This window comes from Pempheris klunzingeri, chromosome 24 (genome assembly GCF_042242105.1).
Source record: "Pempheris klunzingeri isolate RE-2024b chromosome 24, fPemKlu1.hap1, whole genome shotgun sequence".
In the NCBI taxonomy this organism is placed as follows: domain Eukaryota; kingdom Metazoa; phylum Chordata; class Actinopteri; order Acropomatiformes; family Pempheridae; genus Pempheris; species Pempheris klunzingeri.
In genome coordinates, this window is record NC_092035.1 from 13,594,498 (window position 1) to 13,609,544 (window position 15,047).

At 46.7% G+C, this 15,047-nt stretch overlaps 1 protein-coding gene across 2 annotated transcripts; it reads left to right on the plus strand.

Moving 5' to 3' along the window:
- The first annotated feature begins 284 nt into the window (after window positions 1-284).
- Window positions 285-12,661, plus strand: ical1 (islet cell autoantigen 1-like). 2 transcript variants are annotated; one of them, XM_070855471.1, is made up of 16 exons: window positions 285-366; window positions 1,137-1,169; window positions 1,306-1,480; window positions 4,746-4,818; window positions 5,077-5,200; window positions 5,310-5,508; window positions 5,868-5,993; window positions 6,148-6,246; window positions 6,364-6,449; window positions 7,114-7,163; window positions 7,503-7,547; window positions 7,699-7,932; window positions 10,272-10,574; window positions 10,674-10,769; window positions 11,039-11,201; window positions 12,366-12,661. In XM_070855471.1, the coding sequence occupies exons 2-15, from the start codon at window positions 1,162-1,164 to the stop codon at window positions 11,152-11,154; spliced, it is 1,734 nt and encodes a 577-aa protein (XP_070711572.1). In that variant the 5' UTR covers window positions 285-366; window positions 1,137-1,161; the 3' UTR covers window positions 11,155-11,201; window positions 12,366-12,661. The 2 variants fall into 2 exon arrangements, with proteins under 2 accessions (XP_070711572.1, XP_070711571.1); XM_070855470.1 differs by having other exon boundaries at window positions 11,039-12,661.
- The last annotated feature ends 2,386 nt before the right edge of the window (window positions 12,662-15,047 follow it).

Below are 15,047 nucleotides of genomic sequence, written 5' to 3' on the forward strand. Positions count from 1 at the left end.
TTGTATGTGTAGGAGACATGATATAATAATATATGTATAAAAATATATCAGAAATATAAATATGGCTGATGCTGCTTTCTTAATTTGGGAAGTAAACTCATTGAGATCACACACACACTGAGATCATTTCAGCTGGTTACTAGATCTTTGTCTGTGTGAATTATTTGCTGTGAGCGGCTCATCGTTTTAATAGACGATCATCGGTGAGGCCTGAGCAGCAGCGCCCCCTGCGTCCAAGCGGCGCTACAGCTACTTTGCATATCCTGTTTCTCTGACTCAGATTATGACGGCTGTCGGGAGAGGAGGCTAGCCGAGCTGCGCCGCATAGATGCTCGGACTGTTGACTAAACTAAAAGCAAGGCAAAGGTACATTCACCTTTTTTAATAACATGTCTGTCTCCAACATAAAAACCGGGATCGCTTTGCTAAAAGCTCTAATTTGATTTGTGTTGTGGACACTTGCTACTAGCTAACTGCTGCTAGCTTACAAGCTCCCCCACAGAGGTTTTCTGGCAGGTTTTCTCGACTGGCGTTCACCTATGTTTATTTCTACTCTCAACCCGTGGCATCGTGTGTTCACAGGATTTGTAAATATCAGAATCAGCCTTTGTTTCTTCTCTGTGTGCGTCCTGAACGGCAGCGTTTGTTGTAACTGAACACCTGCTCGGCAGCCAGCTGGCTCTCACCTCACCTCTCTGGACTCGCAGGTGTCTGATCTCTGCTCCAAGGACCGTGTTAGATGAGCTTCTCAGCCTTTAGCACCGAGGGGTTTCTGTCCAGCCACACGTGATCCTGCACGATAACCGCGTAGAACTCGATTATAACTCACATCTGTCAGCTCTGTGCTCATGCTCGCAAAAGTCAATCAGCCTCCTTCCTCTGGGATTTCATTCACTGTTGAAGGCTGACAGTATAAATGTCACTTGTGTTAGACAGTGTTTTCTCCATGAAACTGTATTCCCCTCACAGAGCTTGCAGTCTTCAGTCTGCATGGTCGTGTCTTTCTGTGTGGGGACCCAACATATGAAACCAGATGAAGGATCATTGACATAAATTTGTATTATTCTTTATATCTACATGTTTTTAGATCTTTGTTCTTCCTTTGTCTAAACATCACCTCTATATTTTGTTTTCAGAGCAGAAAAAGGCTGATATTCAGTGATGGACGGGTATGTGCACATTTCATATTCACCAGACTGTAGCCAGTGCCATCGTTAATATAATTATTATAGTATGAAATCCTGTGCAGTCAGCTAGAAACTGTACCTCTAGTGTCTCTGACTGAGCCGTTGCCCTTGGCCGCAGGTTTGCAGGGGACATGCTGAGCGGCGGCCGGGCTCTGCTCGGTGAGGACAGCTCGGTGATGGCTCGCATGCAGAAGAAGTTCTGGAAGACCAAGCAGGTCCTCATCAAAGCCACGGGCAAGAAGGAGGACGAGTACGTAGTGGCCTCAGACGCCGACCTGGATGCCAAGCTCGAGGTAGGAGAGGAGAGATTAACTCGAGCCTTAAGGCCTCTCCAGTCTTTGGTGTTTAGCAGCAGCTGCAACACAAATTGTGTCTCCATGTTGCCTTGTATTCCACAAACGCTTCATACTAAAAGATGCTCTCCTGTATAGACCCACTGCTCTGCCACTGTCATCATTTCTGGGTGCTCTCTACCACTGGAGGCCATTTTCTAAGCACTGGTTTCCCCTCTCCCATTCAATAACTGTGGGGCCAAAGCCACTGCTTCAGAAAGCACAGCAGTAAACCAAGAACGGTGCCTTCACTCAGATGTGTTTCATGTGACTTAACACTAATCTGCACTAGACTTTGAAGGTTGTCAGACAGACTTCATTCAGAAAGAGAGAAATTATAGCTTGCAGTAGCTTCCAGCCTAGGACCCCCCCTGATTAATTGGAGAAATATGAATTGATTTTTTGGACTTTTCTCCAATCTTTGTTTTTATCTGAAGTATTGGATAATTATAGGAGTCTCATACAGTTATAAAAATTAAACTATGTGAGAAGTTTAGAGGAGAAATGTCTCTTTAGACATTCTAAAACACGAGAGGGAGGTCTTACTAGACGCTGCTTTCTAAAGGCAAAGTTATAAATATTAATGTCTTACACCCCACTGACCCACTGGTGGTTCAGTCAGTACACACTCATGCAAACTTGATACCACACTTGATACTCTAATACCACAGTACTTTTATTTTGATTACTGGTGGTGATCCCAAAGTTTCCAAAGATGCTAAATACGTGAAAATGTGTCTAAAATGATGCAGAAGATGTCTAGAATATATTCATCTGACAAAATACTTTACTATTTCCAAACATAAAGGGGAAAAGGCAAAAAATTAATGTTAATAGTAACGACAAACTCCTTTCTGTCAGTGTTTTTGCCACAGAGCCGAAAAAAATACTCAATGCGCATTTTGTTGACTTGTAATGGAATTTACTATTTGGTACACACAGTCCTGGAGCTACACACACTGGTTTATGTCTCCCATTTCCACAGCACATGCTTCTAAAACTAAAATGTTGCCTGTGAGATATCTCAAACATGTAGGTATTATATACCAAATGTTATTTTGTGAGGGATTAGCTTTAGAATGAAAACAAAGAGGTTTTTTCAGAATACCAGCAGTGTGTTGGCACAAGGTGTCCATTGTTTATGGAGATCCTTTTCTGCTGTCTGCTTATAACTGTTGTAATTTTACGTGAGATGTCTCACACCACTTCACAGCTGTGAAAAGTATGTCAACAGGGTACAGTTTGTCCCTCTGCCTCTTAGTCATTTCTCACCGGTGCAACAAATGAGAGCAGACAGTTGGGATTGGCTGAAACCCGGCTGGCATTTAGTCGTGACAGGCTGCCTGACTGTGGTAGAGTTTCACCAAGCTGCTGAGACGCTCTGTGAGCCTTTTGTTTGCTCTGGAACAAGATCAGGCCTCCTCTGTCCTTCACTGCTCTCATTCTCCCTCCATTTATCCCCGGCAAGACAAAGTCAGGAAGGAAGGGGAGAGTGTTGAGGAGTGAGAGTTAATTCAGAGCCGACCTGTCCCGTTGCTCTCTTGCCGTCCTCTATCTCCTCCACAAATTCGATCTTGATTGGAGCCCTCCGTGGGGCAGCAGAGCACTAAAATTGCCCTGGCAGATTAGATTTGGAGCTACATCTGGACGGCAGCCTCGCAGCTAACCTGATTTTATCGGGTTATTATCACAGCATCGCCTCAGGGCACATTCACATTTCATCTCCGCTACTTTTGCTCTGTTCTACATGAGTGAAACATCAGATTTTGTCAATAGTTTTTATACATTTTTGAAAGCTTTTCTTGTACTATTTTTCTAGCAACAACAATTTGACATTTCTGTGTGTGTGTGTGTGTGTGTGTGTACTGCACTAACATGATTGCTGTTTTTATAGCATATATTACTTATTATTATTTCAACAAATTTCATTATTTGTTGCTGCTGTTTGGGGGTTTTGCCTGCTAATGCCTGTTATTAGCATTACTTTCCCCTGCCATATTGCTGAGCAGATGCTGTTAGGTAAGCGTGATCTTGATGAATCGACTTGTGTTGCTCATCTCACTAATAAACATTAGAGGAGGAGCGACGGGCTGCACACAGCCAGAGGTCTGACCCCCCGACAGGCGTCTGGCCACTGCTTAGGCAGACAGACTGAAGGTAGCGGCTGTTTATTCTACAGTTAATCAGTAACTGCACATGTTCAAGTCTCTTCCGCCTTCTCACAGTCTTAAGAAGAAGCAGGCAGCACTCTGCTCTTCTGTATACGTTTCCTCTGAATAATAGGTCCTTGTCAAATAAAGGATGCAGCTGTCCCTGATTCAGAGGACTATGGTGGGCTATTGTTGATTCATCAGTAACACCTGTGCTTCTCCTACTGTGACTTGTCTCAGGTCTTCTCCTTTTTTGGCTCATTCAGATTGTATCCAGACAGATTTAAGAAAGAGTGGACTTGTAAAATTACATGAAAATCCACTTTTTTGCCAGTTAGTTCCAAGCCACATCTGAAGGTGGTTCCCCAGACACTCAAATTGAATTTCAAAGTGCCTTTTGCGTCACTCGTAACGCAAAGCACGACAACACCATCACATCCAGAGTGGCTGTGGTGCATCAGAGCGTCTGAGCTGTGTCCATGCTGCTACCAGCAGAGTGGTACGGAGGACAGCACAGAGGACAGAGAAGTTCTGCACCGCCACATAATGAGGTGTTGGAACTCCATTCTTCACGCTTTGGAAAGCCGCTTCACCAGCGTACGTAGTTTCTGATGCCTGTGTTACCACAGCAACCCATGCAGATAGGTTGGTAATGTCTGGAACTGATCAAAGCAAATAACGGCACAGACAGTCTGTCTTAATGGTCTGCTGTAAGAAACAAATCTGATTTGCCTGCAGTCTGAACAAAGCCAAAATGTCAGACTCTAAAAATCTAGGTGACCCCTCCACCCCTCTGTCGTCCCTCCCCGTCACGCAACAGCACTCGAGTGGCCTCGAAATCTCGTTGCCATGAGACACATCACATCATTTAGTCACTGCTGTGGCCTACCAGATAGGAGGAGCGGAGGCTCGCTGCCAGACAGAACACAAGGAGGAGAAAAATATGTTGTGTTTACGGACTGAGGGGTTGCGGCCTCACTGAAGCAGAGGGACATTGTGTGGACACTACAGAATAAAGTGTCATAGTAGCACATTTTGTGTGTCAGGTGTTCTTACCGGCCTGTTTGTCTCTGCAGTTTTTCCGCTCGGTTCAGTCCACGTGCACAGAGCTGCTGAAGGTGATTGAGAAGTACCAGCACAGGATCACACGTGAGTGACAGTCAAAACTGCACCTACTACAGATATCTGACCTGATCTAATGCATATTCACACACACACACTCACACACTGATGGCACAATAAAACTAAGAAACTACTCACTCATACACCGTACTGAAAAGTGACTTACCACAATTGTGGTGGTCTTGTGCTTCTTGGTGGGTTTAGGGGATTTAATAAGGCTGTCAGGTTTTCTCGTAGATTGATGTTCCGTAGTCTTTATCTCTCATCCTTGAACTCTTTCTCCAGGCTTGTCTCAGGAGGAGAACGAGCTCGGCCTGTTCCTGCGCTTCCAGGCCGAACACGACCGCACAAAAGCTGGCAACATGATGGACGCCACCAGCAAGGCCCTGTGCACCTCCGCCAAGCAGAGGTGTGTGGCAGAAAAGAATGCAGCTAGTGATTGCAAGTCATGAATATACAGTGCATTTTAAACAATCTCCCAACATCCCTTCTTACTGACCTCCTTCCGTTCTCCACAGGATGGCACTTTGCCCACCGCTGCACCGTTTGCACCAGGAAGTGGAGACGTTCAGGCGGCGCGCCATCGCTGACACGCTGCTGACGGTCAGTCGTATGGAGAAGGCCCGCACCGAGTACAGAGGCGCTCTGCTCTGGATGAAAGACGTCTCCCAAGAACTGGACCCAGACACCTACAAACAGCTGGAAAAGTTCCGCAAGGTAGCAGGACGTATGTTTGGTCGTGTCAGGATGAGGCTGATGCTCTGTTCTTTAACTTAAGTTAAGTGTGTGTCACGGCTGGCTCCCAGTCCACAACAAAGGAAGAGGTGCAAGAGAGGCTTTACTGTAAATAAAGACCATTTTATTAGAACAACGAAGAGCATGGGTGGCTGGATGTGAAGAGAGAGGGCTCTGGTTCCACAGGCCAGCCTATATAACCTGGTACACTGGCCAGGTGTGCCAGGGTGGGTGATTGCATGCTCCGCCCAGCAAGAGAGAGAGAGAGAGAGACGACCAAGGCTCTGGGGCCGTAACAGTGTGTTTTCATTGTCTTGTTTGTTTTCTCTTTCTGCTGTCAGGTCCAAGCCCAGGTGAGAGGGACGAAGGGCCAGTTTGAAAAGCTGAAGAATGACGTGTGTCAGAAGGTTGACATGCTGGGAGCAAGCCGCTGCAACATGCTTTCCCACTCCCTCTGCACCTACCAGGTAAGTCCAAGGATGTTACGTCTTTGTTAGCCTGTGCTTAATGAACAGCAATACGACAATTTGTCTGCACTGCTTGTGAAATCTGACCTAGTTACTCTAGTTCTTTTCTGTCTGTGTCGTTTATTCAATATCTCTTTCCTTGCTGTCACGGCAGACCACTTTGCTGCAGTTCTGGGAGAAGACGGCCCACGCCATGTCGGGAATCCACGAGGCCTTCCAAGGACACGTACCGTACCAGTTCACCACACTCAAGGTAGTTCAAACTAAAGACAAACTAGTGTGCAGTCCCACACAGACGTCATCAACGCAGCATCAGCACCTCACTTCCTACGGCTGAGGTTACCTGTAAATGTGCTCCCTGCTCCCACAGGACCTGCGAGACCCACTGGAGGAGATGACAGAGTTGCAGGAGCAAGAGCAGAAGAAGGAGAAGGCTCTACAGAGCAACACAGACAGGTGACAGAGAGCACACTGAACACACACAGGAGGCTGGAGATGGTAAAGTGAAAATCTCCATTGAGATTAAGTCAAGTGTAGCCTAATGTGTGTTCTGGAAGCCAGTCCTAGCACACACACACTCACCATCTGCCTCTGTTTTCATGCCACTACGCTCCTCTCTCTGCCCTGTCATCATTAACACACACACACACACACACACACACACACACACACACACACACACACACACACACACACACACACACACACACACACACACACACACACACACACACACACACACACACACACACACACACACACACACACTTCTGTTGTCAGCCATTTTCCATCTCTATAGTTTCATCTCGCTGTCTGCTCTGTCCTTTTTTTCTGTTCATTCACCTCAGCTATGTCCCCATCAAAGACGAGGCCAATGTCATGCCCTTAATTACTCACGAGTAAGTGTGTGTGGCAGATTTTGCACATGCTGAGCAGTAGTGGTCCATGTGGTAGTTCAGGGCTTTAGAATAGTGAACCTGACTGAGACTGTGCTTCTTAACAGTAGCTCCAAATCAAATAAAGGCTACTGCATCGCTAAAAATAGCAAAACCGTGTCTCGCCAGCTAGATAAGGCACTTTCTCATTTACTCCCCTCCCTCCTTCCTCCCCTCTCCCTCAGTCTGGTGTCCTTGGATGACGACAAGCCATCAGGAAGTGCCTCTGACGCAAGTATGTAGCGCCTCCTGCAGGCTGAAACACAGAGTTAAAGTGAAGTCCGAGCAGTTTTTCTCAGACAAAACATCAGGGAGGGACAGAAGTCTGCTCACACTGCAGGGACATGTGGAAGTAAACTGTACGTGTCAGTTTGGACAGACACACATTTATGACACATTTATGTACTTTTGACATGTTGTTTAAAGTAAACGACTGCCTTTTTTAAGGTAAATGGAGCATGTGATTCACTCTTTAAAATTATGTAGTTGCTCTAAATGCAACAGGGTTTCAGAAAATGAGCTTAAGCTGTGAAGAAAAAAAACAGTAATTTGTTTGATGCGTCCTCCTTTCCAGAGCCCACCCACAGTGCAGGCGCACAGAGCCAAACCAGCGACAGCGGTAAGTTTATGTGTGTTTGTGTTGCGGTCCTCCACAGAGCTCTGCTGTATTGCTGGTTCTATAGCCAGCACAATAGTATAGATGTTTACTTTGGGGTTGCTGTTGCTGACTGGACCGGGTGCCTGTTGGCTTTATGATCCTTCGATCTCAGCACTCCAAAAGGCCGCGACACCTACCCCAGCCCTGTGTGACCTCAGAGGACTGTCAGTGGGCTCCGATGACGACTTGATGCTCATGGCGGGTGATCTGCCACAGTCGCAGCTCTCAGCCCCAGCTAACGTCCCCCTCCAGTCCCACCTCCTGCCTCCTCCTCAGGGTGGAGACCCGCAGGAGCCCCAGGGCTTTGGAAGCCTCCAGTCCAGCCTCTCGCAGCTGCCCGCCACCGGTAAACTGGCTGGGTGTCTCCTGTCAAGTCTGCCTGTGAATTTTTACCTCGAGCTGCCTCGCTGGGTCTCTGCTTTCCCATCTGACTTTGCGTGGTTGTGGCACAAACTCACCTCTGTGGGGATTTCAGCTCTGCTTCCTTCTACACTTTGGATCTGGATTCAGTCTGCCTGGCTGCTGCAGGGGGCTACGTCTCCTTCACTCTCTGCATTTACTTCACTTCTGCTGCTTCATATTCTGCATTTACTGACCTCTTACAGTACAGTCAGACAGCCGTTTATAATCCCTGTTTAAAGGAATAAGTCAACATTTGGGAAAATACACCAATTCACTTTCTTTCTCAGAGTTAGCTGAGAGAATTTATAACACTCTCCTATCTGTGCGTTAGATATGTAGCTGTTAGCAGCCTGCTAGCTTAGCATACAGACCGGAAATAGTCCGGTTCTGTTCAAAGGTAAAAAACAAATTGCATAATCGAAAACTAGACTCACACAAGCCTGGAAGTGTGTAAGAACGTCCTGCTTCACTGTGTGGAAAGTGTGACACTTGACACCTTTTGTACATTTAACATAATTTATATGTAATTACAGGAAGGTTATTTAAGTAAATAATTTAAGTTCAGTTACGTAACGCCCAGATTGAGTCTTTATTTCTAAGCAGCCAGGGTTGTGTGACAGCTGTGTTTAGAGAAGAAAGCCACACTCCCGTTTAGCCTCTGGACCTTCATCAGAGCAAATGTTTGACAAATGGGAATCCTTCATAATGACAGCTAATGGCGCCAACCCATTACACAGTTTTAGCTCGACTCGACTCTGTTTGGTTGGTTTTCCAGTACAGTAGCGTACCACCTCAAAGTGGGGGGGTCGTCATAGCAAGGCGGGCCGAAACTCCGGTGGTGTAATTTGTATGCGGTACAAACAAACACAACTAAGGACGTGGAGCGTTTGGTTTGTGTGTAGCCGCTTACCTCGTTCACAGAAATAATAAAAACGCCCGGTCTGTTTCCAGCGTTTTAAAAATGGCGGGCTTGATTCTTACGAACGAGTCGCTCTCATGACTCTCCAGTGACGTCACTCCCTGACCAATCAGTGGCCTGCAGTATGTTGACGTCACATTTTCGGCTCGACTCAGCTCGCTTGGAACCCTGGCCTAAAAAAGTACCTGGTACCAGGAACTATCACCTAGTGGAGAACCAGACAGACTGAGTCCAGTCGAGTAGGTACTAGTGGAAAAGCGCCATAATAGAGGTCACCTGTGCTTTGGCATGCAAGTTTAGTTGGGAAATGCAGTTTCCCATGGTCCAAATACACAGAAGCTTCTACAACATACACACAATAACTGAGGATGAATTAACACAGAAAGCATTTCCTGTGTATTTGAACGTGTGAGCTTCATTTCCTACGTGTACCTGCGTGACTAAGCACAGGCGTGCCCTGTTTGATGTCATCATAAGCTGTGGGATCCTCTACTGGCAAATGTTTACCCCGATGAAAGCGTTTCTCAGTCCTGCACTGCATGTTTCAGACGCTCCAACACTCCTGATTCAGACGATCAGATTGTCATGAAGAAGCTGCAGAAGCCTGATAACGGTCCATTCATTTGAAGCAGGAAACATTTCAAACATGCAGGGCAGCGTGTCCCCAGGACCAGGATTTAGAAACCCTGGCCCAGAGCAGTGGTTCCCAAATGTTTGGTGTCACGTCCCGCTTTGAAAGCCAAAAACACTTCATGTCTGTCTCTCATCAGCTTCAGAGAACTTAAACTTTTCTGGTTTCGACACCCCAATGACACGATGCTCTCTCACTCTCCGTCATTAGTTACACTGACGTCTCACGAGCCCTCTGTGAAAAGGTTTATTCAGCTTTAACGTCACTCCACATTCTCCTCCCACCTGCAGCCTGAGACCTTGGCTTCATCTTTAAACGGCTACTTTTTTAGAAAATGTCAGCGCGTGAAATTTAAAGGGTATTCTGAAGTCAAACGGATGTGTGTTAAACTAAAGGCACCATCTTCTGCTGGCCTCAGGCTCATTTCTGCTGCACAGGACAGATGCTGGGTTTTGTTCTGTCCCGTAAAAAAGCATCAGGAGATAAATTACAGTATTTTGAGCTCCAGACTTTCCTCTTTACAAAGTACAGCATGTTCTTTATGGAGAAGTCTGAAGAAAGGTGTACTCTCTGCTCTCTGTAGCGAGCTTGGTCCTTTTTAGTCATTTCAACCTTCATTTCCCCTTTTGACTTTTCCTTTGCAAGGCCAGACTTCTTCTCCTTCACTGTCTGTGTGTCTGCTGTGATGTATGTGCCTCTGCTCTAACACAGCACCCCTCCTGTCTCCCTCCAGGTGGGGCACTGCTCTCAGGTGGTGTGCCCCCCCTCTCTGAGACAGGACTGAGATCAGAGGAGGAGGACGGCGAACGGGGCGACATGGCTTTCCTCAAAGACCTCCTCAGCCCGGGCCCGGGTGCCAGCGACGAGTTCAGCCGAGAGTGGCAAGATGCTTTCGGGCTGTTTGACCCCCCCAGCGTCCCTCTGTCGAGCACAGGAGCGGCGAGTAGCGGGCCAGCAGCGCGTCCGTCCTCCAACCCCCCCAGCCCCACAGGCTTTCTGCCCTCCCAGCTGCTGGATCACAGTCTGAGCTCCACAGGTCGGCCACACTGCCCTCTGCTGGAGGGACGAGCTCACTGCAGCACACGGGTCGATCTCTCTCTTCAATAATTCTTCTCAACCACGTTTTGTCTTGCAGGCTGGTCAACCCCACCTATGTTCCAAGCCCCGCCCCTGCAGCCGCCCTCTGGTCAGAACCAATCAGCTCAGCCAGCTGCAAGTTCAGCAGCCAATGGTAAGCTCTGTCTCATCCTGTGTCCTCGTCCGGTCATTTAAAAAAAAAAAAAAACCTGTAATAAGCTAATATCGGCCCATACATCGGCCTGGTGGATTTATCATTGTAACTCTATTAGACAAGACTCCCAGCATGCATTTCACATCTACCAGTGACAAGCGCGTGAGCTAGAATGACAACTGTGAGCAACGATTTAGTTCTGCAGCTAAATCCAAACTAACGTGTGTGTGTGTCTGTGTGTGTGTGTGTGTCTGTGTGTGTGTGTGTAGCTGCTCCAGTTGGATCCAAAGACATGTCTGCCTGGTTCAACCTGTTCGCAGACCTGGACCCCCTCTCCAACCCCGACGCCATTGGACGCTCCGCCGACGAGCTGCTCAACGCCTAAAGCTGCGTGTGTGATTTCTCTCAAAGACTCAGCAAGTCAACAACCAAGTAAAAGAACACACATGAACAAACTGGCAGACACACACACACACACACACACACACACACACACACACACACACACACACACACACACACACACACACACACACACACACACACACACACACACACACACACACACACACACACACACACACACACACACACACACACACACACACACACACACACACACTCCCGCCTTCCTGCTAGCAGGAGAGACGTGTACAAATCCACACATGCAAACACACACACACACATTAGTGATCCACTGGAAGACGCTATCTTACACTGGAAAGGGAAAACTCTGTCAGCTGAATCGATGGCCAGACGCTCCCCTCAGTGGCTCCGGCTGCTCTCTGCAGCTTTTGTAACCGACTGTTAACACTACCGTGAAGCCACTGACTCATATGCACACAGCAAACCTCACGTGGTTTGTGTTACTTTTGGCCATCAGTTGTCGCAGCTTCTGTCGATCAGAGAGAGTTTGTGGGTTACAGGTTTGTTTTTCTGTTCTCTTTATGTTCGGATGCGTGTCTGTGTATCTCCATTCACTGCTCAGTGTTTTCTACATGGTAGCACATGATTGTCACATATTAGACATATTGTATGTATGAGATAAGATGGGAGCCGGTGACTGAGCCTGTATTTGCACAAAAAAACAGCAACAGCTGAAGCTCGAGCTGCACCAGGGGCCTGTATCACAAAGCAAGATTAGTGGGTTACCCAGCCGTCACCTACGCTGGACAACTAAACAAAGCCAAACCTAAACAAAAGAGCTACAAAACAGGTGTAGCCAAGAGGGACTGTGTGAATCAGGATGTCACGAAACTTCCACAGCGACCCATCTAACAGTCGTTCAGACCGACTGACAGGTTGTCGTCCCTAGAACCACGTCGCCAGCGCATCAGTTAGCTGGGTAAACGACAGGTAGACCTCTTCAGACATGTTTTCTCCAGACCCTAAAGCTCACTTGTCCTCTCAGCAGGAACGACCTTACACACCAAAATGTCACTATGCAAAGCATCTGCCAAACTCACCTCCACCGACTGACGATGCCAGCTGGATCCAAAAAGGCCCAATAACAATAATAATAATCCCCACACCTGCCTTCACTATGTGGATATTAATCCTTTCTCCTCCCTTAATCTCCCGCCACATAAAACAGAGCTTCACCTCTTTCACATGAACGATCACGTCGTCCACGAGATCACTGCCGTTGGTCTCGGCGAAGCGGGCGACTCACCTGGACTTGCTTTGTGACGCAGCAGCCCCGTCACGTCTCTCCTGTCGCCTGCTCGCTGAACGCAGCGAAGCAGGTAAAAATAGGGGTGCGTTTGAAATCATCTTCAGTACCAGCCGTCGTTTAAACGGCACAATCACAAGTCCAAGACCAAGAAAAACGTGTGAAGGATGAACAACTCTGTAAATTGTAAAGTAGGACACAGGAATTAGATTATTTTTGGGGTGGGTGGGGGGGGGAGTTATTTAAATTCTATCAGTCTGCAAATAACAGCACCTGAGCTGCATCAAACAGCATTTATTTGCAGATTATATCACTCTTTACCAAATCAGATGTTTTTGTTGTGCAGTACACTGACAAAGTAACTCTATGAAATAACACTGTAAAATACTGTATTTTTTGCTCTGTGTGTTGTGTATTTTGAGAATTCAGATGGAAATATATTCTGGTTTTATGGGAACACTGGAGAACTGTTACCATGTCGTAAGATGAATTAAAACGTACCTGATGTGGATTCCGTTCCCACCGACTGGGGGGGAAAAACGACCAAGACTGACATTTTTGAATGTTTGTGAATTGGTTGAGTGAAGACGTGGAGTTGTTGTAGGCTTCTGAGATGAGCTCCGTGGGTCATTTATCCGAGCTGCTGAGATGTGAACATGACGTCCTCACTTACGACACACTGTACGCACACTTGCGGAGCCGAGGCGATCAGAGTGCATCATGGGGGAAAAATGGTCATGTTTTGTCGGTCTCTGGAAGCCTTTTTTTTTTTTTTTTTTTTAATACAAGCTGCACATCAGTGTCTCTGCTTCACTGCAGCTTCTATTAATTTTCCTCTTCTTTTTGATGTGACTCATGGACACAAGGTGCAGCCTGTCAAAGGGGACGACGTTTTAGTGTTTCTGTCACATCACATATTAAACTGTTAATTTACACACTAAAAAAAAAAAAGAATGTATTTCTCAAGTCAATCACAAATGCTTTATTTAATTCAACTATGCCTTTTTATTTCACTCAAGGGGTTTAACAGATGAAAACTTGGCAGTTCTGTTTCCAATAAACTGGACAAGCAAACAAAGAATCGCTGTGTTGAGTTTTTCTTGTGCGGAGCCTCATTCCAAAATGCAGTTTATCCACTTTGAAAAAAAAAATAATTATCTGAAATAAATCTGTATTATGTATGAATCTGCTCTTTTTTTGTGTTGTAAACAGGCTAAAAACGACAAAGAGGAACATGTTGTCGTTGGTTGTGATTGTTTTTCAGCAAGTGGATATCTCATTTTGGAACAGAACTCATCGTTTCATCACTAATTTCATTTTTTTGTTTTTCTTTTTTTAGAAATATTGCTCGTGCCAAATCAGATCACAGGATAAATAACATCCACACTTGTCTCTACTTCTACTCTGCTACAGCTTTCCATCACTCGGCATTCCCACGCTGTGAGGCTACATAGATAGCAGCTGTTGGTTTGCTCTCTTAATAGTAGTGTAGACTTGTTAGTGTGCGCTGAGAAGTTAGTATATGTCTTCTTTTTGTATCCTAGTCACTACAACCTGAGATGGACGATGTAATCTATTCTGGATTAAAATTCTCTGCAGACCCAATTAAGACTCCTGATAAATAAATACATTATTATTCACAATAATGAGACGTAGTATTTCACAGTACTCAGCGGAGAAAAAGCAGGAGGGGGAGGAGGAGGGGGGGTTATATGGTACAGCTGTTGACTCATTCAGATACATATCTTTGTCAGCCGATAATACAAACACAGTGTGCCTCTATATTTACATATCCAGTACATTCCTATCCCACCATAGCAGGCACAGTCGAGTAGTAATGACATACACGGGACGAAGGGCCGGGCCGTGGAGAGGCTGCCAGCAGCTACACTCAGAGTAATCCGATTACAGCTCACATCCAGATGCGTCGTCAGTCTGGTGCGCTTCTCCGTGCCCGGGGCCCTGCACGCCAGAGGGAGCCCGTCCTGCAGAGGAGGGCGAGGCGAGGCCCCTCTGGACGCGTTTCACAACAACACTGAGCAAGACAGAGGGTGTGGGGGCAATACGGTGACGGTGGGAGGGGAGAGAAAAGAGCTGGGAGAAGGAGGTGGCTGTGATGGAGGTGGAGTAAAAAGGGGATATTTAGAGCAAAGGCTGGCGCTTGGGAAGGAGGGGGGCAAGCAGACACAGGTTGAACACGCTGCACACATCATAGCCCTGGCCTGTGTTTCCCATAGACACACACGAGCCGCCAGGGGACCAGCTCACTGCTACCTGTTGGTGTAGCTAATGACAAAGGCACCCGCTTGTACCAGTTTACAGACAGCTTTCACTGTAAACAGCTGATCAAAGCACAGAACACATGTCTGGATCTAGTTCACAGGTGGTCTGAATATATACTGCATCTCAGAGTGGGCTGTGTATGTCCTCCGCTCGTCCCTGCCTTTCTGTGTGTGTCTATGGCCATCATAGTGCAAACATCATGTGCTACATGAACAAACATGATCAGAGCACTACGCTGGTTTAGCGAAACTGAGCGGTCTAAAATATCAGGCACATTTTTAACTTCTCCTTGTCGCGACCGTTCAAGTTTTGCTACGATATAT